The sequence below is a fragment of the Bos grunniens genome, chromosome 20, assembly GCF_055505025.1.
Source record: "Bos grunniens cultivar Pamir isolate PY7600 chromosome 20, Bosgru_T2T1.0, whole genome shotgun sequence".
NCBI classification, from domain to species: domain Eukaryota; kingdom Metazoa; phylum Chordata; class Mammalia; order Artiodactyla; family Bovidae; genus Bos; species Bos grunniens.
Genome location: NC_141184.1, coordinates 30,275,666 through 30,302,281, shown reverse-complemented (window position 1 = coordinate 30,302,281; position 26,616 = coordinate 30,275,666). Strand labels below are relative to the sequence as shown.

Below are 26,616 nucleotides of genomic sequence, written 5' to 3'. Positions count from 1 at the left end.
TGAACTGAACTGAACCAGTAAAGCAAGGCAGCAAAGTGCCTTTTCTTGACTCACCTTTTTTGCAAAAGAAGGACTCTTCAAGGGGGTACCTGTTGGGGGAAAAATTTACCATACTGTAAAAAAAATGAAGCTCAAATCCTTACAAATAGGCTCACCTTCTTAACAGGAAAAGAAGGAGCCAGACATATTAAACAAAACCCTCTCTGCTCAATAGGCACGGAAGGGCCACGTGTGTGGGAATGGACATGCATGTAGTCTATTGGGTACCCGTCCCACCTCCCAAGATTCTTCTCAAGCTTCAAGCCCCCATATGCTACTGACTCCATGGTGATCCTATTAATAGTTGGAAGTAACTTCCTCTGCATTTCAGAAGAACTTTATACTGCCCATATACCAATTTCCATATGCATACTATAATTTAATTACAAGTGGATGCCTGTTCTCTTCTTCCTTGACTATTTACCTATCACTGATCAGGCCCTGCAGGGCTTAGCACTAGGATCTAGGAAGTGTTCAGTGATATTTGATAAATGGATTGAAGGATGAATGAAGAAAGGAACAGCACTCAAAAAACTCATGAAAGAAAGAGGGAGAGGGCTGAATATCTGTCTTAGTTTTTAGTTGAAGGACAAAAAGACTCAGCATGGAGATTTTAAATTATATTCCATGAGCAAAAAGATTTTGAGTTTAAGGATCATAGCTTAGTAAAATCTTTTATAAATGACTGAGTGAATATATTAGGATTATGAGAGGACAGCCTTCAGGCACTTCAGGAGAATGAGTGAGTTGAATAAAGAGTCCATTATGGCTGTGCCCACTTTCAATATATTAATTATGGATGCAAATAATTAGGGTACTTCTTGGTTGCCAAAAAACCGCATGCCTTCCTTTTCCTTTGACAACCAGTAACTCGTGTCTGTTTCCTCCCGACATTAGTCTTAATATCAGTAACATCTCGAGTTCAGATACATCAGCAGAGTCCCTTGAGATTCCCACTGTACAGGAAACATTACTTTTCCAACTTGGTGCAAAGTTTCATGTTTTAAATTCATGTGAAATTCTTACTAGGGCAATCCTCCTATGACTGAACTTTCCACTTGAGGAGGAGGAAAATCATGATTTTTGCAGCCTGTTACATTTCAGTTGAAACTTTGAATTTGTATAAAGAAATCCCAGGTTTTTGGCTGGATTGTACCCCGTGCCTACAGAAACAACTGGTAATTTGGTAGCATTTCATTTCTACTTGGAATGAAGTAGAATTCATGTTCTACTTAACATGAATTGTACATAAACACCTGAAATGCTAACTCATTTTTGCAAATTATCTTAAAGCAGTAGAAAAAGCGTGCATGGCTGGAACTTTAATACAGCACGTTAAATAACTGTAGAAATCAAAAGCAGCCGCTAAGGGAAAGCATGGAATCTCTTTGACAGCTACTTCTGCCAAGCCCAGTAATTACCAAGACTCCAATAATAGTGCGCAGGGGAGTGCCCCCGGGGGGAACGTAACCAGAGACTCTTCTGAATGTTGAATGAAGATGTGCAGTTACAGTACCTAAGCCAGGAGAGGAACTGGCCTCTTTGCTCTCCTGATAAGTGCTGCGTGCTATCACTTCATCCATTTCCTGCTCGGAAACCTGATTGTCAGCAGAAAGCACAAATTAGACGGTTTTATTTATTTATTTTTCCCCAATAAAAGTAGCTAGGACCAGAGTCAGAGGCTGGAGCTCAGATAAAGAGAAAAATTGCAAGACCAAAGACTATGACCACCCTCTGAAGCAATAAACCAGGGCATATGAGTAGTTATTATATCCATTAACAGCTGGGTTAATGGACTGCTTCAAACACTGGATTCAAAACCAGACCTTCTGTTGATACCCAAGCTCATGAAGCAAAGCATTCATCGCTGGTTACCAACAACATGGCTGACTTGTGTCTCTCTCCAAAACACTCACTTCTCATTCTTTTTTTCCCTAAACTTAAACAATTTCAAACTTACATAAAATTTGCAAGAATAGCACCAGGATAGTATACTCTTCAACTATACTCACTTTAAAAAAAAAAAAAAGTTCCACATTCACACTCATACTTTATCTTCTCCACACACACACAACTTTTTACTAAACCATTTGGGAGTTAGTTTCAGACATCATGACCCTTCACCTGTAAATAATTTAGTAAGTATCTCCTGAAAACAAGGACATTCTCTTAAATAATCTTGGTACTATTATCAAGTTCAGCAAATTTAACATTGATAAAAATGATGGTCAAATATACATTTCACATCCCTAGGACTAGTCTTCAGAAACGCTACTCAAAGTGTGTCTTGAGGCTGGAAATAATTCACAGAAAGTTTGATGCCAGGCTGGGATGAGATAAGGGTTTTCCCTGAGAATGCAAATCAATACTCAGCTGCTTTCATCAACGTCTCGCGAGGTTTAAATGTCAAATGAAGTAAATAGCGTGCACAGTGATGTGACCGATTTATATTCCAGAGCAAGCTCCTTATCTGCGATGGGCCTTAGCGGCCCGTCACCAACTTCTCTGCCTAGTATGCTTTAGAGAAAAGGGTTTTTTGGGGGAGGGGTGTATCTGACAACCCAGAATTCAAAATCCTGTACTCATGTCTATTTATTCTCCTTTATATGTCTATTTATAATCCAAAATAATTCTAAGCCTTTGTCTTTCATGATATTGATAATTTGAAAGACACTAGTCCAATCCAAACCCTCAGTTACGAGTTGTCCAATAGTTTCTTCATGCTTAGATTTAGGTGATGCCTTTGGGGGCAGAAAAACTACAGAATTATAAAAACTGTTTCTTTTTCGGTACATCACAGGATCAGTGTATTTCATAACTGATGACAACTCTGACCACTTGTTTAGGGTTTCACCAGATTTCTCCACAGGACTTGTTGTGTTGTTGCCATTAATGAGTAATCTGGCAGGAGACAGTTTGAGACTGTTTTATCCTGCTTCCCAATATATTTCCACTCAATGGTTTTAGCATCATTCATATTCTTGCTGAATCAGTTATTATAATGAAGTTTTCAAAAATAGTGAATTTATAATTCTCTTTTCCTTTATATTTTTTGGTGGCATGGTAAACTCATGGATTCCTCCATGCCCCCCTCCCACTCCACCAACAGTTGTTATCCATAACTGTAATTATTCATGGGAAGATTTTTATTTTTAAAATTTTTCTTAATTTTTTTTTTTTTGACCGTGCCACATGGCATGCGGGATCTTAGTTCCCCAACCAGGGATTGAACCCTATACCTTCTGCAGTGGAAGCGGAAGCACGGAGTCTTAACCAACGGACCACCAGGCAAGTCCTTCATGGGAAGGGTTTTCAAAAGCCTGATACATGAGGAACTATGAGATATTTTAAGAGCAACTACAGGACTTGTATAGTTTATTTTTTTTAAGGTAAGAATATTTTAAATGTAGGACAGTAATTCTGTGTATTAAAATATCATTCAGAATAAATAATATTTGGATAAGCACAGCCATCTGCCTTAAGAAGTAAATGAACAGTTCTCTACAGGATTCAGCATTACACTTTAACCTAACACATCAACCATCGTCACATCAGGGACTTTGTGTAATAGTTTCTAATAGTCTTCACAGGAAATAAAACATGTACAAACATGCATGCAGACAAAATGCATACTCCCACACATACCTTCATAAACCAAAGAGTAATTCTGTATAAATGAGCCATTAAAAATGGCTGCAGACTTTTCTTGACATTAGACTCTGAATATTTGCAATTATTTTTGAGTGGGAGAAAAATGGTTGGGGTTTAAAACAAGTGAAAGATTTCCTGGATAACTCTAATCATGCTGAAAGCCCCAGTATCAATTAATAATGGACCTCTATTACTTTCTTCTACTTAACATCAGCTAGAATCTGCCACACGAGCAGGTCCAAGTCTTAGCTTGTCTAAACCTGGAGGGTTTGAATATCCCAATTGGGCGGCCACTGCTTCAGTCACTATGAGAAACAGAAGAGAAGAAAATCCTTGTGGTATTTCTCTTGGAACAGCATGAAAACTGAGGAAGAGCATACATAGAGTATCAAAATGTGCCACTGGCACGAGATGTTGGGATAAGTGGTATAAAAATACATTAAACGTAAAATGGAATCTTGACCGAAAGGAAAATATAGTATGATGTTACAACTAAGAACACTATGTTTACCTAGGAGGAAACATGAAATCCAGCCAAACAAATACCGAAATTTGGTTCCTTGAACGTATCTCCAGCACCATCCTGACGACCATTCTACCATGGCTAGAAACATGAGTCAACCCGTGTGTTCCACAGAATCATAGACCACCAGAAGACCAGGATTGTTTTGCTTTGCACTGGAATGCCATTTCGATGTTTGATTGTATTGGCAAATTAGGCAGATGCTTTGGGGTAAGATTAGGCTGACCAACAAATCACGACCTGTGTGAGGTTGGAATGGATTTTGAAGTCAGAGATGCCTTGAAGCCAATAACTGCAAACCATAGAGAACTTAATTTTCTCTAATGTTGCCGAGGGATGGGCTGGATCAGCAGCCATAGCTTGTTGGACTGCTTCCTAAGGTTAGAGGAGTGTGGCCACGAGGGTGGTGGAATCCAAGGGAGAACCCTGGAGGGAGGAGTTGAGACTGTGAGTCAAAGCAGGGTTAAAAGTGTCCCAGAGAGAGCTCGGGGGACAGCAGGGGGACAGAGTAGAGCAGATTCCGAGGGAAAGGCAGGATTACAGAACAGAAAGGAGAAACACCGGCAATGACAAGGAGAAAAAACAGGAAAAGGTGGAAGCAGGACTTGATTTTCTAGAAATGATATTTATTCAAGTAGCTTTTATGTAAGACATTTTTAAGAATGCTTGTAGGAGTTTCCTGGGTGCTCTAGTGGTTGGGACCTCACCTTCTGGTGTTGGGGAGAGGGTGTGTGTGTAGGTTCGACCTCTGGTCGGGGTGCTAAGATTCCACACGCCTCTGGGCCGAAAAAACAGAAGCAATATTGTAACTACTTCAATAAGACTTAAAAAAAAAAATGCTTGAAGACAAGAGAAAACACCCTGGGGAGTGGGGGTGGGGGAAGTAGCGGGGCTGAGTCTGAATCAGCAATAAAGGTCCAAGGAGCTTGACTGACATCTCTATCCCGAATCAAGGCACAGAGTCACACCTTTGCAGTGGTTATTTGTATACGGGAAACTGGACGGCCAGGGCTTCCCACGTGGTGCTAGCGGTAAAGGACCTGCTGCCAATGCAAGAGATGTAAGAGACATGGGTTCCATCCCTGGGTTGGGACAATCCCCTGAAGGAGGGCACAGCAACCCACTCCAGTATTCTTGCCTGGAGAATCTCATGGACAGAGGAGTCCAGCGGGCTACAGTCCATGGGATTGCAAAGAGTCAGACATGACTGAAGTGACTTAGCATGCACAGCATGCAACTGGACGAATAACGAACACTGCTGAGACAGTGAAAATGACCCCATAAAGTTACTGCACTGAAGAAATCTCAGATGTGCCACATGGGAGAACCTGCCAGGTCTCCTGGTACAAACTTCTTACTTGTAAACTAGCATAAGAGTCCATCCAGTATAGCAGTCTGGGGCCATTCAGGATGTAATCAAATAACTCTACAAATAATACAAAGTGGACAGTAGCCACATGTCAGGCATTGGAAGACTTAATGGTCTAAATGAGCATTCTGAGTTGTTGAAAGGTCAGATTTGGGAGGGGGGAGAAAAAAAGATTACCATGTTGGAGACAAGCTGATTTTAAGAGTTTTACCTGGAGTACTCAAAACCAACCAAAAACAGCTCTCAAAATGGGTTGTGTTGAACTTGCTAAAGTATCCTGTGGTTAGCTTAAAAAATTAAAACCAATCGTCTAAGTAGAAGAGATACAACCAAGTAAATAGCATGCATGCATGCTAAGTCACTTTAGTCATGTCCAACTCTGCAACCCCATAGACTGTAGCCCACCAGGCTCCTCTGTCCTTGGGATTTCCAGGGCAAGAATACTGGAGTGGGTTGCCATTACCTTCTCCAGAGTAAACAGCAGAGGCCCCCCACACAGGGGCTATGATTATCTGCAAGTCAGTGTGGCGAAACAGTGTGAGACTGATGCTGGAAGAAACTTAGTGGGCTCTTAAGCATTAATCACACAAGTATTTTGCTCAGGTCAAGGATGGCCTGGAAAGAGCATCAACTTCAATGCTTTCTGATTTTCTGGATGCAGAAACCTGAAAAGGCTAAGTATCTCACCAAAGATTGAACAGCCAATGGGGGTTACTCAGAACCCTACCTTCCATACTTAGCACTCCCACCTTCCACTAACTTTAAGTTCACCAATAATATTGTCAACATTTTCTAATAAAATGTTCTGAGTGTGAAGATGAAGTCCAGATCAATAATTCATTTCCCAAGTGTTAACAGTTACCTTGGTCACTGGGTGGCCACAGGCTGATTCCCATCCCCAGCTGGGTGAACGGTCTCATCAAAGAGTCTGCATGGTCATAGAACACGTGTGCCATTGCTACTGGACAAACAGCTGCCTTCCCAGACTTAGGACAGTGTGGGATACCTCACCTTTGGATTAGGGTGCCGGCCGATGACCAGGCGAACGGGTCCTGGGGGGCATTTGCTCAAGATGGAGTGGACTTTGCTTAAAGCAGCATGGCGGACGTTGACGGAGTTCACTTCCAGGATTTGATCTCCGCGGCTAGGGAGGACAACATGATCAACTCTCTGCAGTAACAGTTAGTTTTTCACAAGACTTCCTTCTGGGAGTGGTTTACATAATATGAAATCTTTTCTGAATACTTTTAAGGAGCAAATGATATCCTCGCATCTTTGCATACGTATAAAAAAGCAAAACCCTCATAAACACATTAGGTTTTAAACTGACGAAGACCATTATGGGTATCTACCTGTATTTTCAGAAGTAGTAAAGTTAAAATTGATAATAAGGACAACAATGAAGGTTACTATTACTCAAACACATATTGCAGGCCAAGTACTATAAAAAGAAATTTATGTAACAATGCTTTGACTAGGTATTATTATTCCCATTATGTAGGTAAGACCATGGGCTCGGAGAGGTCACCCAGATGCCACACACTGCTGAACTCAGGTTTGCCTACCTTTGCTCATCAAGTGACAGTCCCTCAACCACCACCAGTTGCTTTTCCCCTACCATATTGAAATGATTATTGTAATATAATTTAAGAAGGAAATATCTGAAGCTCAAAGGTTACCCAATAATTTGTAAAAACGTTTCAGATTTGAACAAATGAGAAATTGGGGACAAGATGCCCATTTTGACTTGAAATTATAGGGAGAGAACTCAGTATGAGAAAACAAAGAGTCTTTATGTGGGGTTTGAAGAATGGTCATTTGGCAGGCTCCAGACATATGGAACCATTCAAGAAAGAAACATCATCTTGGGATGTCATTAAAGGATTTTTTTCCTTGGGTTCTAAAAGTATATTTTCTTTAATGTACTTTGGATGATTTGCTAAATTTTTTTCAATATGGAAATTCACTCTGATGATTAACTAAAAACATAATATAATCTATTAACAGGGCCTCAAAATGGCAACCTCAAGGAATGTCATTTTGATAATTCCTCAACTGCTCAAGGACCTGAAAACTTAGAGGAGAGAAAGATGATACTGTTTGCACAGAGTGCTTCATGAAATACGTGTACATTCTTGTGAAGTTTAGGTGGGCACAGACCCACTGCAATTACTATATAATAGAACACTGAAACTTCTCTTGTATAAACAGAATACCCAAGCTACAACTCAGCTAGCTGAACTGAGAAATCAGACACGCAGTGATTTCAGACAGTAACCATCTAGACATCACGTCTCAAAAAGGAATGAAACAACAGGAAAGGTTCAGGAGATTGTACTTAATAATAAAGGCCTCCTGTTCAAGGGCATGATCTTAGGACTCTCTTGTATCCAGTGATTCTGAGCCATTTTGAATAGTTCCCAGCAGCTTATATGAATTCTATATAAATGTGTATGAAAGAGAAAGAAAATATTTGGATAATTATAGGTATCTACATAGACTTGGATTGTGTCAAGTTTCTGAAACTGAACTTCTGAGTCCAAATAGAACAGAACTGGTAGGGAAAGCCAAGATCTGGAATTCTTGAACCAAATTTCATTTATCTTTTTCATCTTTGGAGATGCTTTTGATTGTAATTCTAGCTACATGACCGCAAAATAATATAAACATTTAGAATTTCACAAGGGAATGTAACAGGGCAGGTATCTTATGTATGTATTCACATATTCACAAATCCACCAGAACTCTAAACTCTCAGGTTTACAACCAACCTCAGATTGCTCTCCATCTTGGCCACTGATCCTGGGGCAAGGCTGTGGATGTAGATGCCAGGAGGGCTGTTTTCTAGGGCCAGGCAGCAGGCACCGATGCCTAAGCCAACTCTGGGCTCTGTGGGAGGCATCATTGAAAGAAAACAAAATCAAAAGAAAGAAAGAAAAGGAGTATCAGTAATTTGAATCTGCATTAATGTATACTTTGACCAACAACCACCTATTTTTAGACCAGACTTAGGATATACATTTTACTTTTCTTTGTCAATTTGAGCCATATTCTTTTAATGAAATGAGTCTATGGCAGAACCAGGGGCTAACTATGGACTGTGAATTATTTGATGGTCCATTCTCTTCTTAGTCTGAAGGGTCTCCTTGAATCTGTTTTTGGAAACAGGCAGAGTCCCAGTAACATTTTCTATTCTGGATATACAACTTCAGGCTTTCTTTTGCCTCCCATTGATTTCTAGGTTGTTCAGTTGCTCATCATATTTCTACCACTGGAGGCAAAGATTAAAAGCAGTAAGATTTGGTGTTACCCAGGATTTTTAGTTACTGGTGTTAGCTATATTCTTAACTATATTCTTTCTCCTTGAAAATGTTATATTGGCCCTAGAATTCAGCTAGTGAGTGATGTTTTTAACATGAGTCTCTGACACACAGTGATTCATCCAGAGAGAGCTTTAAAAAACTGAGCTACGGGGAACTTTTCTTCACTTTAGTGAAGTGACTGAGATCTCTCCTTTTGATCCTACTGCCCATTTAGAGAACGCCATATGTTGTTGGTAGCAGAATGTTCCAAAGAAGCAATTCATAGAAAAAGACATATAAAAAAAAATGAACCCAAGAACAGATTACAAATTATGATTTGAGAGAATGTAACGAAATGAGGACAAGCTGGTATCACCTTTGTTGAGGGTTACTTCCATGACGATTCTGTCCTTGGGCCCGGGGGCCTTCCGACCCAGGGACGAACTGCCTTCATCACTGCCCCCTGCTGAGGTTCCCCCGCTGGCATTGAAGTTTGGGGAGCTTGATCTGCTCATGTGTGTGGGTGTGGAGCAGGGCGTGAGACTCGGGCTCAGTAACTTGGTGCGTACCGTTAAGACAAACAATCCACTCCGGATTTGCTGAGAAAACAGGAAGAAGGGCTAAAACATTCAGGTTGTCCTTTTATCAAATGATGGGAGAAAAAAAAATCACCAAACCCAAACCAGAATGAAATAAAGAAAAACAAAGATTATGATAAAGGAGGTCAGTAAGAATGTCCTTACCTTAAAGGTATGAATGGCTTCTTGAAATGTCAAGCCCTTGATTGGTATTCCATTTACATCTAGGATTTCATCCCCTAGTGAGCAAATTTGGGAATTACATTAACATCAAGCTTTAGTTTACTGGAATCTAACTGCTTGGTCAGTATTAAATAAAATACCATAAAATCCCTGATTTACAACTCTTTAAGATGAATTTTATTGTTCCAATCTACTCTCATTAGCTTAGCTCCAAGGAATGTTACAAAATGGTTCAATAAATGACATTGTATGTTATTCTGCGGTAATTCTCTATTTTCACCTTTAATTAAAACAACTGTGGGAAGCATCAAGATCTTACTCTCTTGCCACTACCAAGTCTGATAATACATGCTCTACATTTAGAAATCAAACTACAAAGACTGAATTCCTACCCTTTTCTTACAGTCTTTGGTTCACAACTTACACCCACTGGTGGTGAAGCACAAACACCCATAACACGTGCGAAGCCAAGCCTGTATTTTCAGAAAGACATGGTGTGTGAAAAGCGGCTTCAGTGACAGAGACAAGGAAACACATGAGATATTCTTTAGGAATGGCGGCCTCACATCTACGTGCAGCCCCACAGTCTAGATGCTTGGTTTTAATGGTGTTCAAGGTTCTGTCAGTAAGCTGGCAAGTTAGTATACACTTCGATCTAGGAGACTGCTGTAGACTAATACCAAATTTCTTTCTCTCTCTTGCTCTCATTCTCGTTCTCTCTCAAACTATCCTGAACTCATCTTCAACTCCAAGAAGGCACAGTCAGGTCATTTTTCAAGTTGTTGATAGTGTCTGCTGGGAACATAATAGAGCTCGGACATTCTCTTGACTTAAAGCTAGTTTCCGGCTTTGGATTCCTGTGTTACGTTCTAGTTTTTGGAGTAACAGTTCATCAAAAACACCACAAAGGCGCACAAGCTGAACCCTGCACAGCAGTGTGGTGCAGAAGAGGAACTCCCTTATAACAGAGTGCAGAGTGGCCCATGAACACACATTTTCACCTCGCACGGACAGCCGATCCCAGGAGCACACGGGGTATTCCATTAAAGGAACCCTGTACACAGGATTAAAAAGGCAAGCAGCACCGAACCCATGTGTTATGTGCCTTTTCTGTAAATGCAATTACAGATGTTGCAAAACAAGTGAAATAATCTGTTTAAAAATCACCTGGCATAACCAAGACTCAACTAGGTGAGGTTTTTGGTTTGTTTCCACCTGAGAAAAAGGTAGAAACATTAAAATGATCACTCATGCTCTTAAAAATCTTTAAAGATTACTTAAAAGACAGATCAATTCAACAGGTTCTGATGACCATTCTGATGACCTCTATTTATTGTAAGTGAATACATACGAAAATACAGGATTTAGGAGAAGCAAGTGCTATTAACCTCTCCTATTGATTTTTTCCCTGCCATTTTACCCTATTCTGCTAGCACTGCAGGATGAATTTCAGTCAAGTGAACACATGGCACATCCATTATAAAAATGCTCCGCTAGAATTTTACATTGTTGGGAAATGAGACACAAACACCACCTGGGGGTTAACCCTTCCTCTGAGAAAGAAAGAAAAAATTCTGCCATTAAAATATGAAGCCTGGTCATGGCTTATCATTAGGACACAGACTTCTGGGATCGCTCTGCCTACAAAAAAAAGAGATTCCAATTTATTCCTATCAGTTTAAAAGAAATAAGCTGGTTAAACACAACATAATTGCACCAACTGAACTGAACGGTCACAGCATTTTTGAAGGTAACTAGTAATAGTATGATTCAATCATTCCATGCAGGAAGTATATTAATAAGGAGGAGAAAAAATCAGGATTCACAAACAAGTTCTGGGGATCTAAGGCACAGATTGGTGCATATAGTTAATGAGACTGGGTTATATACTTGAAAATTGCTAAGAAAGATGCTAAATGTTCTCATCACATGCACACACACTAGGTCAATACGTGAGGTGATGGAGGTATTCATTAACATTGTTTGGCAATCATTCTGCAATATGCAAGTGTATAAAGTTATCACGTACACCTTCAATGCACACAGTTATCAATTATATCTCAATAAAGCTGGGAGCAAACAGTGCTTGTCTAGTATGCATAGGTGTGTCAAAAATGGTAGGTGCTATGGGGTTGGTGAAAGATGTTTATGTACTCCAGCCCCAAACAAGAATGCACTGTAAACGCTCAGGAATTTTCAAGGCAATTTCAAAGATCACGGGGACAAGACAGACATTTAAAAACTCAAGCCACTTCTCACATAACGTCTCCTGTAATCCTCACAACAGTTCTTCAAGGTAGGTATTCACATCCCAAGTTTACAACAGAAGAAAGTGAAGCTCAGGTTATGCGAATTGTCCAAGGTCCTGAGTAAGCACTGGATTCAGCCCAAGTCTATCCAACTACCAAGCCCAGAGCCATAGCCACTCAGGCATTTGCTTCACACCTTGCCAGGGGGCAGATTCTCCTAGAATCAGAGCTCACTGAGGACCACCAGAAGGTTCTCTCCTACCTTCTTTAAGTCTTCCATCCTCTGCAGCTGATCCATTTGGGAAAATGGTCTTGACAAAAATCCCCATCTGTCCTCGAATGCAGTCTCGACCTCCAGCAATGCTAAAGCCAAGGCCCTGGACGCAGAAAGATGGGGGTGCAGGTTGTCAGTGCACTTCTTCACTGAGGGCACCCCCCAATGTAGTATTTAACTCAGAGTTGAGTTAAAGTGAAAGTGTTAGTCACTCAGTTGTGTCCGACTCTTTGCAACCCCATGGACTGTAGCCCACCAGGCTCCTCTGTCCATGGGATTCTCCAGGCAAGAATACTGGAGTGGGTTGCCATGCCCTTCTCCAGAGGGTCTATTCTGACCCAAGGATCAAACCTGGGTCTCCTGCATTGCAGTTGGATTCTCTACCATCTGAGCCATGAGGGAAGCCCGTAGAGTTGAGTTAGTAGCTACAAATTCATGTGTTCCCCTCACCATGACCCTCCTCAGATCCACTTGCATTATGCTAGCTATGCATTATATTAAAGGGTGAAAAGTTTTAGGTAAACATTTGAAATTGCTGACATTTTACAATCTTTTGCTCTCCAAAGATGTCAGTTTCACATGGATCAATTAATAGCTCATAGCTATGCAGGTGCCATATCTGTTTTATTCATTTTTGTATAATATCAAATGGATATCAAAATGGCTATTTTGATATTTGTGTAACAAATTATTTGTCATTATTCCTCTTATGATAATGGAAATGCCATGAAATTCATTCAAAAGGATAACAAGGGGGCATTCCTTGAAGCGGCAGGGTCTGATTTTCTTTCAGTAGTGGTACAAGCTGGGGCATTTACCCCCCCCTTGATGGTGCCCTAGCTGCCAGGTGATGACTCCTGAAATCATAAGGGCAAAAAGGGTTTGATGATGTCACCTGCAGGGCCATGGGAAAGGATGCCAGGGTGTCCACTCAAATCTACCCAAAGGCTACTTACTTGATTCTTCTTTATACCTTTTCCCTTACTTTATGTAAAAACAACACTAAAAAGGAATCATTTAAAATATATATACTAGCATTTACCTAGAGAGCAAAACAGTGCACACAAAAGAGCTCACCTTGCCCTTTTCTTTGTACAGCCCAATGATGGAGATGACTGACGGCCGGATGAGTCTCCACGGAGATTCCACCTGAGTTGTGCTTAGTGAGCGAGTGGACTTCTTCACAATGTGGTATTCCTAAAAGTCAGCACATGAGGTCACAGATCGTCTCACTTATCCTGCTGTGGTCCCTGGTATAAAAATATACTCAGATTTGGGAAACCTCAGTTGTCTTTTGTGTTAGATGGCCGTTGGCCTGTGGTCCATACCTGGTCCAGTGGGTTAAATAAAGCTTATTATAAAGCACACTGGAGGAACAGCCCCAACTGTGATGGACTGCCACGTCTTCTTTCCCCACATAAATAACCTAAGCTGCACCTTCCTCGAGCCTACTCCACATATCCTTTTTGCTTTCTGGAGTGGAGTAAGGGACCAGAAACCGAGTGGCCTTGGAGACGTAGAATGAGCATCCTCTGGTCAGGGTCTCCGCTGGAAGTCACCCCTGCCCCCACTCCAAGTTCACAGTCATGGTTAGCAAGTAGCTCATCATTTCAAGCTCAATTCATTCACTCAAAACTCAGCAAGCTTTTGTTTCTTATAAAACCCAAACCGCAAACCCAGACAACTGTTATTCCGTATAAAAAAATCCCTCTGAGAGACTGCAGCAGCTTCAGCTCTGATCCCTCACATTTGGAAAATTAAATACTTTTCCACAAGCCACACTTTCCCTTTCTGGCACGCAGCAGCTCAAAATCTTGATCTCTTTTCCCTTCCCATCACCCACCAAGTCCAGAGGGTGGGTGTAAGCAGTGTGGACCATTCATAATATAAACAAGAGAGTAAATGAATCTATTCCTAAAGCACTGTGACAATCTAGCTCCTTGCTATTCTTTTTAGAATCATACATTTCTTAAATGACATAGATATTCTAGCATAAACAACAAAATCATTTCATGTTTAATATGAGAAAAAAAGACACTAGAAAATAGTCTTTATCCTTAATCAGCATATTCTACATTCGAAGGTAGAAATGAGATCTGCTAATGATATTTTCGTGTTCCTAGCAGCTTAGAACAACTATATCTTGCAGTTTTACATAATATCTGTCCGCTATGTTGGCCTCCCAGCCTCTGATTCATTTAAAAAAAAAGAAAATGATGTTGGCTTGGCAAGGTTACCACCCTTTTACCGAAACTATTATGGAAATACTTTGGCCACCTGATGTGAAGAGGCCACTCATTGTAAAGACCCTGTTGCTGGGAAAGACTGAGGGCAGGAAGAGAAGGGGACAAGAGAGGATGAGACGGTTGGATGGCATTGTTGACTTGATGGACATGAGTCTGAGCAAACTCCGGGAGTTGGTGATGGACAGGGAAGCCTGGCGTGCTGCAGTCTGTGGGGTCACAAAGAGTTGGACACGACTGAGCAACTGAACTACAACAATTATGGAAACAGCCAGGCATAGCCCTCGAATATAGAGGTTCATGTGCAGACTCACAAGGGAACTCTTTCTCTGATCAACAACCTCCAGCAGAGCCTTCTTCCATCTGCCCTGCAGGAATCAGAGGCCAGCAGGCCTCACTCTTGTCCTGAAGAGTTTTAGGGGTCTCACTGCACTTTTACACTTCTGTCATCCCATTTGGCAGCCATGAGCCCACCTGTGGTCATCTATATTTAAATTAAGATATATGAAAATTAAAAATGTATTCCTCAGTCTCTCTAGCCACTTTTCATGTGCTTCAAAGGCACATGTGGCTACCATACTGGGTAGTGTAGACATAAAACATTTCCATCACTGCAGAAAGCTTTATTGGGTAGCTCTAATCTAGACGATACTTTTTAGTGGAGGGAGGATAGGAGAGAGAAAGAGAAAGAGAGGAGGAGAGAGGAAGGGGCTTCCCTATGGCTCAGCAGTAAAGAATCGCTGCCCATGCAGATGTGGGTTCGATCCCTAGATCAGGAAGATCTCCTGGAGTAGAGAATGGCAACCACTTCAATATTCTTGCCTGGGAAATCCCATGGACAGAGGAACCTGGTGGGCTACAGTCTGTGAGGTCACAAAAGACTAGGATGTGACTTAACAACTAATCAACAAAAGTGGAAGGAAGGAAAGAAAGAAAGAAAGGCAAATCCTGGGAGAAAGAGAAAAAGGCAGAAAAAAGAAGCCAGAAAAGAAAGAACAACTCGAAGAGGAAAAAACAGCTTCTTGTTTAAAATCTTGCATTAGCTTGTGTTTCTTGGTTCCTAGAAGCCTGTTCTTTTGTTGCTGTTCAGTCGCCAGATCGTGTTCAACTCTTCATGACCCAGTAGGCTGCAGCACACCAGGCTTCCCTGTCCCTCACCATCTCCTGGACTTTGGAAATAGATCATTTCCGGCCATAAATACAGTCAGGTTTCCTCGTGAGTCAGTTAAGAAGTCAGCACCTTAGTGCTAGACATCCTTGGCCAGGACAACAGTAGACCTGCTTTCATTTTCCGCACTGACCAAAACATTCTGGCAATGTGGCTCTCTGACGGCTTCTTAATCTCCCCGTTGATCCAACTGGATCATGCTGCCCAGGACACACACTTGTCTCCAGACATGGGTTTTAACCAGGCCTCATGCGAGTTTTCTGCTCTGCTTTTTCTCATTGCCCCAAGTTCAGTGGCCCTTGGTGGATTCAGCACAAGACAGCCTAATCAGCAGCGGCCTCTGAAACACGGGCACTTTCTAATTGTATTCAGGTCAGGCCAAACTCTCTGCACAGTGATTCTGGTGTATCGCTTGGAACTAAATACTCAACCTCTTTGGGATTTAGCTACCCTATCCGTAAAAATGTGAGACACCCAAAGCAAGAGCCCAACCCAGATGACCTGAGCTAGGTCTTCTAGAACTCTGATACCTGAGTCTCCATGCACTTAAGGGTATCACAGCTGTCACTCCCTCTGCCCCCCATCTCTGCTTCACTGAGGCCTGGGGACCGGATGCCAGTGACCCCTCTGCGCTCTGGCTGACGGTGCCAGGACTGGAAGAACACTCCACAAGTTCCCAGAGACTGAGCCTGCTCCTGACTTGGTTAGGAGACGTCCACCAGGTATTGACTGGGTTGAGGACGATGAAGTCGAGGGGAGCCCCTGTGCAGGGCTGCGGAGTCCTGAGCTCTGCTGGGGACAGAATATGAACATCCCCACCCCCCTCAGCCCTCTCTGCAGTCTCTTCTGACTTTGGCTGTTGGAGCCGTTACTGTATAAGAGGTAGGATCCAGGCACACACCACAGCCAACCCCGCCACGTATCCACACCCACCTACCCACCAGGCTCTGCCGACACACAACACACCCACGGAACAAGAGACGGTGGTTCACCACAGACCGTGAGGCGCCATTGTCTCCTGGCAATGGAAGTGGCTCTCATTTCCAAAACACACAGTGGAAGAGAATGGAGATTTTGAGATTCAACAAGGGATTTTTTTCCCCCTTCTCTTCTATTTCCAAATATTAAGCTGACTTCTCTCTAGCCTCCCTGGATAGACCTTACTGACTATACTATATCTCTTGTCCTAAATACTTCTGGCCCTCATACACAAACAGGTCTTCAGAACATGAAGCTCCTGCTGGCCTCTGAGAGAATAACAGAAAACCTGGAGACCCATGGTTCGAAACGTGCTCTTCTGCCTGTAGCCAAGTAGCTATGACTGGATAAGAAAGTCAGGGGCTCCACAGTGCTGTGCTACCTGTGACGTGCCCGTCGAGTCCAGGAGCTGGGGAAGGGAATGCTTCCGGCCATCTCGGGAGACCTCTAACATCCTGGCCCGGGGGTCACCATGTCGCACCATCAGTTCATTATATTCTTCAACAGACTCTAGACGGTGTACACCACCTTGAAAAAACAGAGGGAAAAAATGACGAGATATAGAATGAAGAGAATCTTAGGAGCATGTACAGGTATAAACTTGTTGCATTTACACCTACATTCACGGTTGCTCAGATGGTCTGGTGGCCAATACCTGGCTCATCATGTTCTCTTGTCAAGTTCTGCATGAGCTTGGGGTGTGTTGAGGCCGTAATGCCAGACTCTGAAGAAAGTGCTAGTTTTTAAAGTGACCAGTTTGGATAAAGGGTAAGGTATATATTTAATCCAACTAAGATGTAGTAGCTGTGGTTGATAAGGCAATAAGCAATGGTGAGAATGCTGTCAGCGGATGGCTTTTTAGTGATGGAGGAATATCACTTTGTGATTGGTAGTAGACCCTTGCGGTAGATGCTTTTTTTCATGTATAGCAAATGGACATTTAAACAAACTTTTAGTTAAAGTATAACTTACAGAGAAGTGCACAAAACCATTCCATGAAATTTCACAAAATAAACCTGTCAATAACCAACATCCAGACTAAGACATGGACTATCACCAGGTCTCCAAATCCCCTTTTGTGCCACTAAACACTGCTCACCAAGGGCAGCCATTATCCCGACTTCAAACATCATAGATAGTTGTTGTTTAGTTGCTAAGTCATGTCCGACTCCAAATCCCCTTTTGTGCCACTAAACACTGCTCACCAAGGGCAGCCATTATCCCGACTTCAACATCATAGATAGTTGTTGTTTAGTTGCTAAGTCATGTCCGACTCTTGGCTACCCCATGAACTGTAGCCCACCAGGCTCCTCTGTCAATGGGATTTCCCAGGCAAGAATACTGGACTGGGTTGCCCTTTCCTTCTGCAGGGGATCTTTCTGACCCAGGGATCAAACCTGCGAGCTCCTGCTTGGCAGGTGGATTCTTCACCACTGAGCCACCCGGGAGGTCCAACATCACAGATTATTTTTGCCTATTTGATATAAACGAACACATACAACATGTTCATTTTGAATCTGGCTCCTTATTCTCAGTATGTGTGAAATTCCATCGTGTTGTTGCATGCCAATAGATTGTTCACCCCATTTTTGCACACTATTTCATCATATAAACATACCACGATTTATCTATCCATTCTGTTGCTAATGGACATTTGATTTGTTTCCAGTTTCAGACCTAGAATAAGGGTCAGAAAACATTTTTCTGTAAAGGCCAGATAATAAATGTTTTAGGGTTTATGAGTCACAGATGGTCTCAGCACACATTCTTTCATTTTTTTAAGATGCACTAAAAATGTAGAAAGCATTTCTATCTGTGGGCCACACTAATACACTTGTGGGTGGTAGTCTGCGGACCCTGATCTAGAATATACTGTTGGACATTCTGTGCATGTTGTGTCTGTTGGATCTATCTAGAATGAGAGTGGCTGGGTTACAGGCATGCGTTCCCTTTCGCCAAGTGGGATCACCAGGGTGCATTACGGCTTGTTCCTCCACATACTTGTTAGACTTACTAGTGCCAGTCTTTCTAATTTTGACCACTCTGTTAGAGTGGATAATAATGGTATCTCACTGTGGTTTTTAATTTACATTTCACTAAGGACTAATGGAGATCAAATTAAAGGAGATGAAACCAGTCAATCCTAAAAGAAATCAGTCCTAAATATTCATTAGAAGGACTAATGTTGAAGCTGAAGCTCCAATACTTTGGCCACCTGATGTGAAGAGCCAACTCATTAGATAAGACCCTGATGCTGGGAAAGATTGAAGGCAGGAGGAGAAGGGGACAACAGAAGATTAGATGGTTGGATGGCATCGCTGACTCAATGGACATAAGTTTGAGCAAGCTCTGGGAGATGGTGATGGACAGGGAAGCCCGGTGTGCTGCAGTCTTTGGGGTCACAAAGACTTGGACATGACTGAGTGATTGAACAACAAAGGACTAATGAGACTGAGCTTCTTTTCAAATATTCATTGACAGTTTTTCTTTTTTAAGGCCGTAAACAGACTGTTCAAGTCTTTTGCTCTTTTATCCTTTTTTCCTTTTTCAATTGGACTACTAGAAAATTTTGGTTTTTTTTCCTTTGCTCATTCTTTTATTGGGTTTTTCTCTGTTAATTTACAGGAATTTTATTTTTTATTATTAATTTATTTTGGATATGAGTCCTTTGTGGAATCTATGTATTACAAATATATTTTCTGACTTTGATTCTTTCAACTGTATTTTTTGATAAACAAAAGTTCATAATTTTAATGTAGAACAACATATCATATTTTCTCTTTATGGTTGGCACTCCTGTATCTTTTTTAAGGGGCTTCCTTGGTAGCTCCTGCAATGCAGGAGACCCCAGATCGATCAATGAATTGGGAACACCCCCTGGAGAAGGGAACAGCTACCCACTTCAGTATTCTGGCCTGGAGAACTCCAGGGACTGTATAGTCAATGGGGTCACAAACAGTCAAACACGACTGAGCAACTGTCACATCTTGTTTAAGAAATCATTAACGATTTTTAAACACATCTTTATCATACGTAGTTTAGTTACTAAGTCATGTCCATCTCTTTGTGACCCTGTGGACTGCAACACACCAGGCTTCCCTGTCCTTCACCATCTCTTGGAGTTTGCTCAAATTTATGTTCACTGAGTCACTGGCTGAGTCATGACTATCTAAGCATCTCATCCTCGGCTGCCCTCTTCTCCTTTTGCTTTCAATCTTTCCTAACACCAGGGTCTTTTCCAGCGAGTTGGCTCTTCACATCAGGTGGCCAAAGTGTTGGAGCTTCAGCATCAGTTCTTCCAGTGAATACTTTGGGTTGCTTTCCTTTAGGACTGGTTTGATCTCCTTGCAGTTCAAAGGACTCTCAAGAGTCTTCTCCCACACAAGAGTTCAAAAGCATTAATTCTTCAGCACTCAAGCCTTCTTTATGGTCAAACTCTCATATTCATAGATGACTACTGGAAAAACCATAGCTTTGACTAGACGGACCTTTGTCAGCAAAGTGATGTCTTTGCTTTTTAATACACTGTCAGAAGGCAATGGCACCCCACTTCAGTACTCTTGCCTGGAAAACCGCATGGACGGGGGAGCCTGACCCAGGGCTGCAGTCCATGGGGTCACTCAGAGTTGGACACGACTGAGCGACTTCACTTTCACTTTTATGCATTGGAGAAGGAAATGGCAACCCACTCCAGTGTTCTTGCCTAGAGAATCCCAGGGACGGGGGAGCCTGGTGGGGTGCCGTCTATGGGGTCACACAGAGTTGGACACAACTGAAGCGACTTAGCAGCAGCAGCAGCAGATTTGTCATAGCTTTCCTTCCAGGGAGCAAGTATCTTTCAATTTCATGGCAGCAGTGATTTTGGAGCCCAAGAGAATAAATAAAATCTGTTAACTGCTTCTACTTTTTCTCCATCTATTTGCCATGAAGTGATGGGATGGGATGCCATGATCTTTGTTTTTTGACTGTTGAGTTTTAAGCCAGCTTTTCTACTCTCCTCTTTCACCCTCACAAAGGACTCTTTAGTTCCTCTTCACTTTCTACCATTAGTGTGGTATCATCTGCATATTTGAGGTTGTTGATACTTCTCCTGGCAATCTTCACTCCAGCTTGTGATTCATCCAGCCCAGCATTTCACATGATGTACTCTGCATAGGAGTTAAATAAGCAGGGTGACAATATACAGCCTTGACGTACTCCTTTCCCAATTTGGAACCAGTCAGTTGTTCCACGTCTGGTTCTAACTGTTGCTTCTTGATCCTGTACACAGGTGTCTCAGGAGGCAGGTAAGTTGATCTGGTATTCCCATCTCTTTGAGAATTCTCCACAATTTGTTGTGATCCACACAGTCAAAGGATTTAGCATAGTCGGTGAAGCAGAAGTTTATATTGTATACTATTTTAAAATAGGATACTTTAAGGGACTTTATCTAAAAATTTTTATTTATTTAAATTGAAGTACATTTTTACGTATGATATAAATTATACATGTATAATACAGTGTTTAACAATCATTAAAAATTATATTCCATTCATAGTTATTATAAAATATAGGCTATATCCCCTGTATTATACAATATATCCTACATATAAAACTATGTAGTTTACTTTGTACATAATAGCTTCTACCTCTTAATCCACTACTCCCCCCTCCCCTTCCCTCATCTTTCTCCCCAGTGGTAATCACTAGTTTGTTCTCTATTATCTCTAAGTCTGCTTCTTTTTTTTGCTATATTCATCAGTTTGTTGTATTTTTTAGCTTCTACATATAAGTGGTATCGTACAGTACTTTCTTCGTCTGTCTGACTGCTTTTACTTAGCTTACTACCCTCCAAGTCCCTCCATGCCGCTGCAAATGGCATCATTTCACACCTTTTTATGGTGGAGTAATATTCCATATATACACAGACAAACACACCACATCTTCCTTATCCGTTCAGCTGTTGATGAACACGCAAGTTGCTCCCATATCTTGCAACTGTAAGTAATGCTGTTGTGAACACTGGGGTGCATGCATCTTTTTGAATTAGTGTATTTAGTGTTTTTTTTTGATACTTCTTTTCCAGAAGTGGAACTGGTGGGTCATATGGTAGTTCTATTTTTAGTTTTATGAGAAACAGCCATACTGTTTTCCATTGTGGCTGTGTCAGTTGACATTCCTACCAACAGTGTATCAGAGTTTAAAGACTTTAATCTTAAATGATGGATCAATTATATTGAATATAGTTACAATCACATTACAATGTTTACATTATGCACCAATATATGTGTATATCCATGTATATGTATGTATATAACTATATACACATACAGATTCTTTGAAATGTCAAATTCTTCTATTTAATATTTTAGTTGATGACTTAAAAAATTTTAATTTATCTAAAAATTTCTCAGGAAGATTTTCATGAAATAAAATCAGATGATTCTGTACTCTTTTAAAAATAATATATTGCTGAGTTTTTAACAATGATGAAAAGCTAGAATGGTGCTGATACAGTTATAATGGACATCACTAAAGGCCTGGTTTTTCAAAAGCTACATATTAACTTTGTGATACAAATTTCAGGTTTTCAAACATCTGAAATTCCTTTGCAATCAAAAGAAAAATTTTCATTTAAAAAGATCACAGACCTAAGGCATTAACATGGATAAATCAAAAAATACCAAAGTTAAAAGGGAACCCTACTGGCAAAAAAGGAGGTATGAAGTAAAGAAAACTCTGGTTAGAATATCAGGAAAAATGTTCCATGAAATCACTTCAGTCACTTTGGAGCCAGACGGGCCAAAATCTTAGTGGAAATGGTTGGAACCTCTTTAGAGAACCTCCTTAATAATTCATGACTTAATAACTCATGGCCAGATTAATCTATCTTGGCATGCTTACTCATATGAACAAGATTTATTAGAAGAAAATTCCTTTTGAGCTGACAGGGAAGCACTTGCCATCAACAGAAGAGAAACCACATACGGTAGTGTCTGTAGATAATATACTGATACGTGAATACCAGAGTGACTCACTTATGAAAATATGAAATAAATATCCAAGTTTACAGGACCCAGAAATTAGGAAGTGATCACATTAAAATCTCCTGTATTCAAATGTTTTTAGACTGAACATATTTCAAAGCACTGAATGAAGAACCAATTCCTTAAGCCTCTTTAACGTGCCTCCAAATTACTTTTCCAGTCTTATCTCCCACTAGCCTGCTTGGTGAATTCATTGCTCCAGCCTGCGAATTCTCAGAGGACAGCATTTGTCCTCCACCTACATCCGTCCCCAAACTGGGGAGCATATAAATATCACTGAAGTTTCCCCCAAGTTTGCCTGTACCATCACCTCCTGTGCCAAGAATCTCCTCCCCCCCTAATCTTTCTGCTGGACTGAATCATGGTTGTGGCTGGATTATTGTATCTTTCAGACAGCTGAGGCAGAAAAACAGTTGCCAAAAACTTCTCTAACCCATTTTTTTCCCCCCATTGTCCCAAAATATTTCTCATGCATTTTGTCCCAAGGCTAGACCCTGGTTTTCCTCCTCTTGTGTTCTGCCTAGTCCTGCCTGTGTACTGGCTTTCCTTCATCCTGCCCACTCTGCATGCCTCCCCCAGGCACCACAACTCAGAGAGACCTCAGTCTTCACAACTTTCGTGCATACTTCATCATGACCTGCAACTTGGAATCTTCCCGTCTGAACCCAATCAAGCATCTTCCCCTCTTAAGAGTGGACAATGACAATGATGGATGTGATATTAACCATGACAGTGATGACAGAGGCAGCTACCACGTGGTGAGGGCCTATCGCAGCCACATTTTGGAATGGCAGTGCCATATGCATTCTCTCTACTGGATCTCTCAACAAGGCTGACTTAGAAGGCACTCACATTGATATGCACAATACATGTATATTATAACCCTCATCTTATTGGTGAAAAAGTTGAGACCCAGAGAAATCACCTGCTCCAGGTCACACAGCCAGCAATGGCAGAGCTGGGAACTGAACACAGCTCTTCCTGACTTCGTGCATGTGCTCCTTCTACTATATTTCCTTGTTACGGCCTTGTGAGTCTGCGGAAAATACAGGAAGAGAAGGCGGCTTGCATTTGTGGCAAACAATAGCCAGTTCTGGATTTAGTACTCAGTTGAATGTCCAGCATGGTTTAAATCAATAGTACGAACGTGGAAAGTCATGGATCTGTAAGGTCATCAGCTAGGATCCCCTCCCCACATCATAAACCCCCAGTCTGAGGAATAGGATTCTCTCCATGACCTCCAGGAAGCTGAGAGGTGGTGGGAAGAACTCTGGAGGGCAGACTGAATGAGCGACCTTTGGGATCCCCTTAATTTCTCTGGTCACATCCATAAAATGAGGAATGTGACTACACTGGTTTCAAAGGTCACTGTATTTCCCTAGAACTCTGTGAGCCTTCCCTGGGAATTGTTTATAAGGTACTGATCAGAGAGATGACCCAAAAACCCCCTCCCCTGCCCAAACACACAGGATTTAAATGTATTCCTCACAGGTGATCCTCGGGGCTGAAGGGGAGCTGTTGTTTTCTTCCTGTGAGGACCATCAGCCTGACCTTTCTCTTTGGTCTTACTATCCTCTGGTCATTACACTTTTTGTTGCAAACCCATACCCTAACAGTCATAAATGACACTACCTAATTATTCTGAGTTATAAATACAAAGCAACTCATTTTGTTACTCAGGTTTTCTTGTTTTTAAATGGATGTATATCCTAAATCTGCCACCTTACCTGAGAATAATAGAGGCGGAGGCAATGTGGGCTGGAGATTCTCTTGGTTGGCAGCCATAGACACCGCCCAACCCCTCCACTGATGTGGGCAGCAGAAAGAGGAAACTGACTTACGCGGGGATGGTAACACACCAGGCTTTGTGTGAGGTGCTTCTATGCGTGCTTTTGTTTTGTTTTTATCTGTTCAACCTTTTAAAGTTGGGACTATCTTCTCCTGTTTTAGGTGAGACAGGAAGTTTACGGAGGTTCAATAACTGGCCCAGGGTCACAAGGTAACTCAAGAGCTGATGGGTAAACTTGATTCTGCCAAGCTTCCAAACTCTTGCTTTTCCTGTTAGACTGGATGTCCTTCACAGGTGGGTAGCCAAGGGGTGATTTTTCTATCAGACCAGCAGACACAGTGCTGAGGGCCCAAGCCAATCTTAGGGGTCCACAAAAATGTTTTAATTTCTTTTAAATTCAGGAGGAAAAAAAAATGAACGTAAGAGTAACTAATAGATAATGAATCGAGCTTGTACCTTTATATCAATGCACCCATAAAATATAATTTTTTTTCCCCTCTTGTTTTGTAGAAAAAGCTTGACAAGGTGAAAGTGCCTCAGACATTGTCACAAAAGTCACAATGTGTCCCCACACACAGCCTCTGACTTTCTCTCTCAGGGCCTAGGCCAGCTGCTAGGAAGATGTGCCCAGGAAACATCAGATCTCTTTATTACAAAAGCTACAACTAGGTCCCAATGCCCCCTCCATTTAGTTGAGATGCACATTTGATACTTTAAAAAAAACAACAACCCAGTTCTTTGCCCCAGGTTCTGGTGGACCAGCGGTTTGGGGAATAGGTATGTTTGCTGGAAAGATAGGCCATCAGGAATATTCCACAGAGAAAGGGTCACCTGAAGTAAATGAACCAAACACAATAGGAAATTTACATTTAAGCAGAGACAAACAGAGATGTTGACATTCCCTTCATTATGACTCAAATGAAAATACTCATGTGGGCAGCCAGGCTGAAGGCAGTTATGCCTGGGGCATGCACCATCAAAAATAAAACAATCTGGAAGTTTTATGGAAAAAAGATGGTTAGATAGCATCACCGCCTCAATGGACATGAATTTGAGCAAACTCCAGGAGATAGTGGAGGACAGAGGAGCCTGATGGGCTACAGTCCATGCGGTTGCAAAGAGTCGGACACGATTTAGTGACTGAATAACAACAACGAAAGAAAAAAAGAGTTGACCGTGCTAATAACCTTATCTTCCCATTCCTGAAGCCGTAAGCTCCCAATCAGGCAGGCAAAGAGTCCACTTACCTGACAGGCGACTCTTGAGCTTCATCTTACTGCTGCCTTGTTTGGGACTTTCCAAGTTCCCCTTGGATTCCTCAGGGCCGCATGCATCATGGGGCTCCTCTGTTCCAGGCATCTGAAATGCAGAGAGCACAGAGTTGACGGGAGAGGCCAGCCCATGGTCACTTATGCCATTTCCTCCAAGATCTTTACCTCAAGGCTCAAAGAGCAGCAGTACAGGTGTCACATGAGAAAAAAAGTTCATGGGATCAAAGCACAGCCCTTCAGATAATCTGGAACCACAAAGCCTCATGCTGACAAGACAAGTTCCTCCTCAGCACGAATCTCACTACACAGGATAGAACCAGTTCAGTTCAGTCGCTCAGCTGTGTCTGACTCTTTGTGACCCCATGGACTGCAGCACAGCAGGCTTCCCTGCCCATCACTAATTCCCGGAGCTTGCTCAAACTCATGTCCATTGAGTCGGTGATGCCATCCAACCATCTCATCCTCTGTCGTTCCCTTCTCCTCCTGCCTTCAATCTTTCCCAGCATCAGGGTCTTTTCTAAAAGAGTCAGTTCTTCTCATCAGGTGGCCAAAGTATTGGAGTTTCAGCTTTAGCATCAGTCCTTCCAATGAATATTCAGCACTGATTTCCTTTAGAATGGACTGGTTGGATCTCCTTGCAGTCCAAGGGACCCTCAAGAGTCTTCTCCAAGACCACAATTCAAAAGCCTCAGTTCTCCAGCGCTCAGCCTTCTTTATGGTCCAACTCTCACATCCATACATGACTACTGGAAAAACCACAGTTTCGGCTAGATGCACCTTTGTTGACAAGGTTTCAAACTGGAAGAGCCCCTGGGGTCATTTTGTTACTTGAGAAGGAACATGAGTTTGAATGGACTCAGGGAGATAGTGAAGGACAGGGAAGCCTGGGGCACTGCAGTCTATGGGGTCGCAAAGAGTCAAACATAACTTAGCGACTGAACAACAACAGGTCAACAGGATATTCCATCTGCCA

General features: G+C 41.8%; 1 protein-coding gene across 19 annotated transcripts in view; it reads right to left on the bottom strand.

Moving 5' to 3' along the window:
- PDZD2 (PDZ domain containing 2) overlaps positions 1 to 26,616 on the bottom strand; it is a 404,529-nt gene that overhangs the window by 30,377 nt on the left and 347,536 nt on the right. For 18 of the 19 annotated variants that reach the window (XM_086361282.1, XM_086361285.1, XM_086361283.1 and 15 more), the window contains 10 exons: positions 25,620 to 25,731; positions 16,940 to 17,085; positions 13,246 to 13,365; positions 12,157 to 12,271; positions 9,628 to 9,701; positions 9,261 to 9,483; positions 8,354 to 8,471; positions 6,594 to 6,726; positions 1,556 to 1,637; positions 55 to 89 (listed from right to left, as the gene is read on the bottom strand). In XM_086361282.1, the coding sequence (XP_086217408.1) occupies positions 55 to 89; positions 1,556 to 1,637; positions 6,594 to 6,726; positions 8,354 to 8,471; positions 9,261 to 9,483; positions 9,628 to 9,701; positions 12,157 to 12,271; positions 13,246 to 13,365; positions 16,940 to 17,085; positions 25,620 to 25,731 (1,158 nt within the window). Of the gene's footprint in view, positions 1 to 54; positions 90 to 1,555; positions 1,638 to 6,593; positions 6,727 to 8,353; positions 8,472 to 9,260; positions 9,484 to 9,627; positions 9,702 to 12,156; positions 12,272 to 13,245; positions 13,366 to 16,939; positions 17,086 to 25,619; positions 25,732 to 26,616 lie in introns of those variants that run through there. The other variant, XM_086361301.1, reaches the window with a different exon arrangement.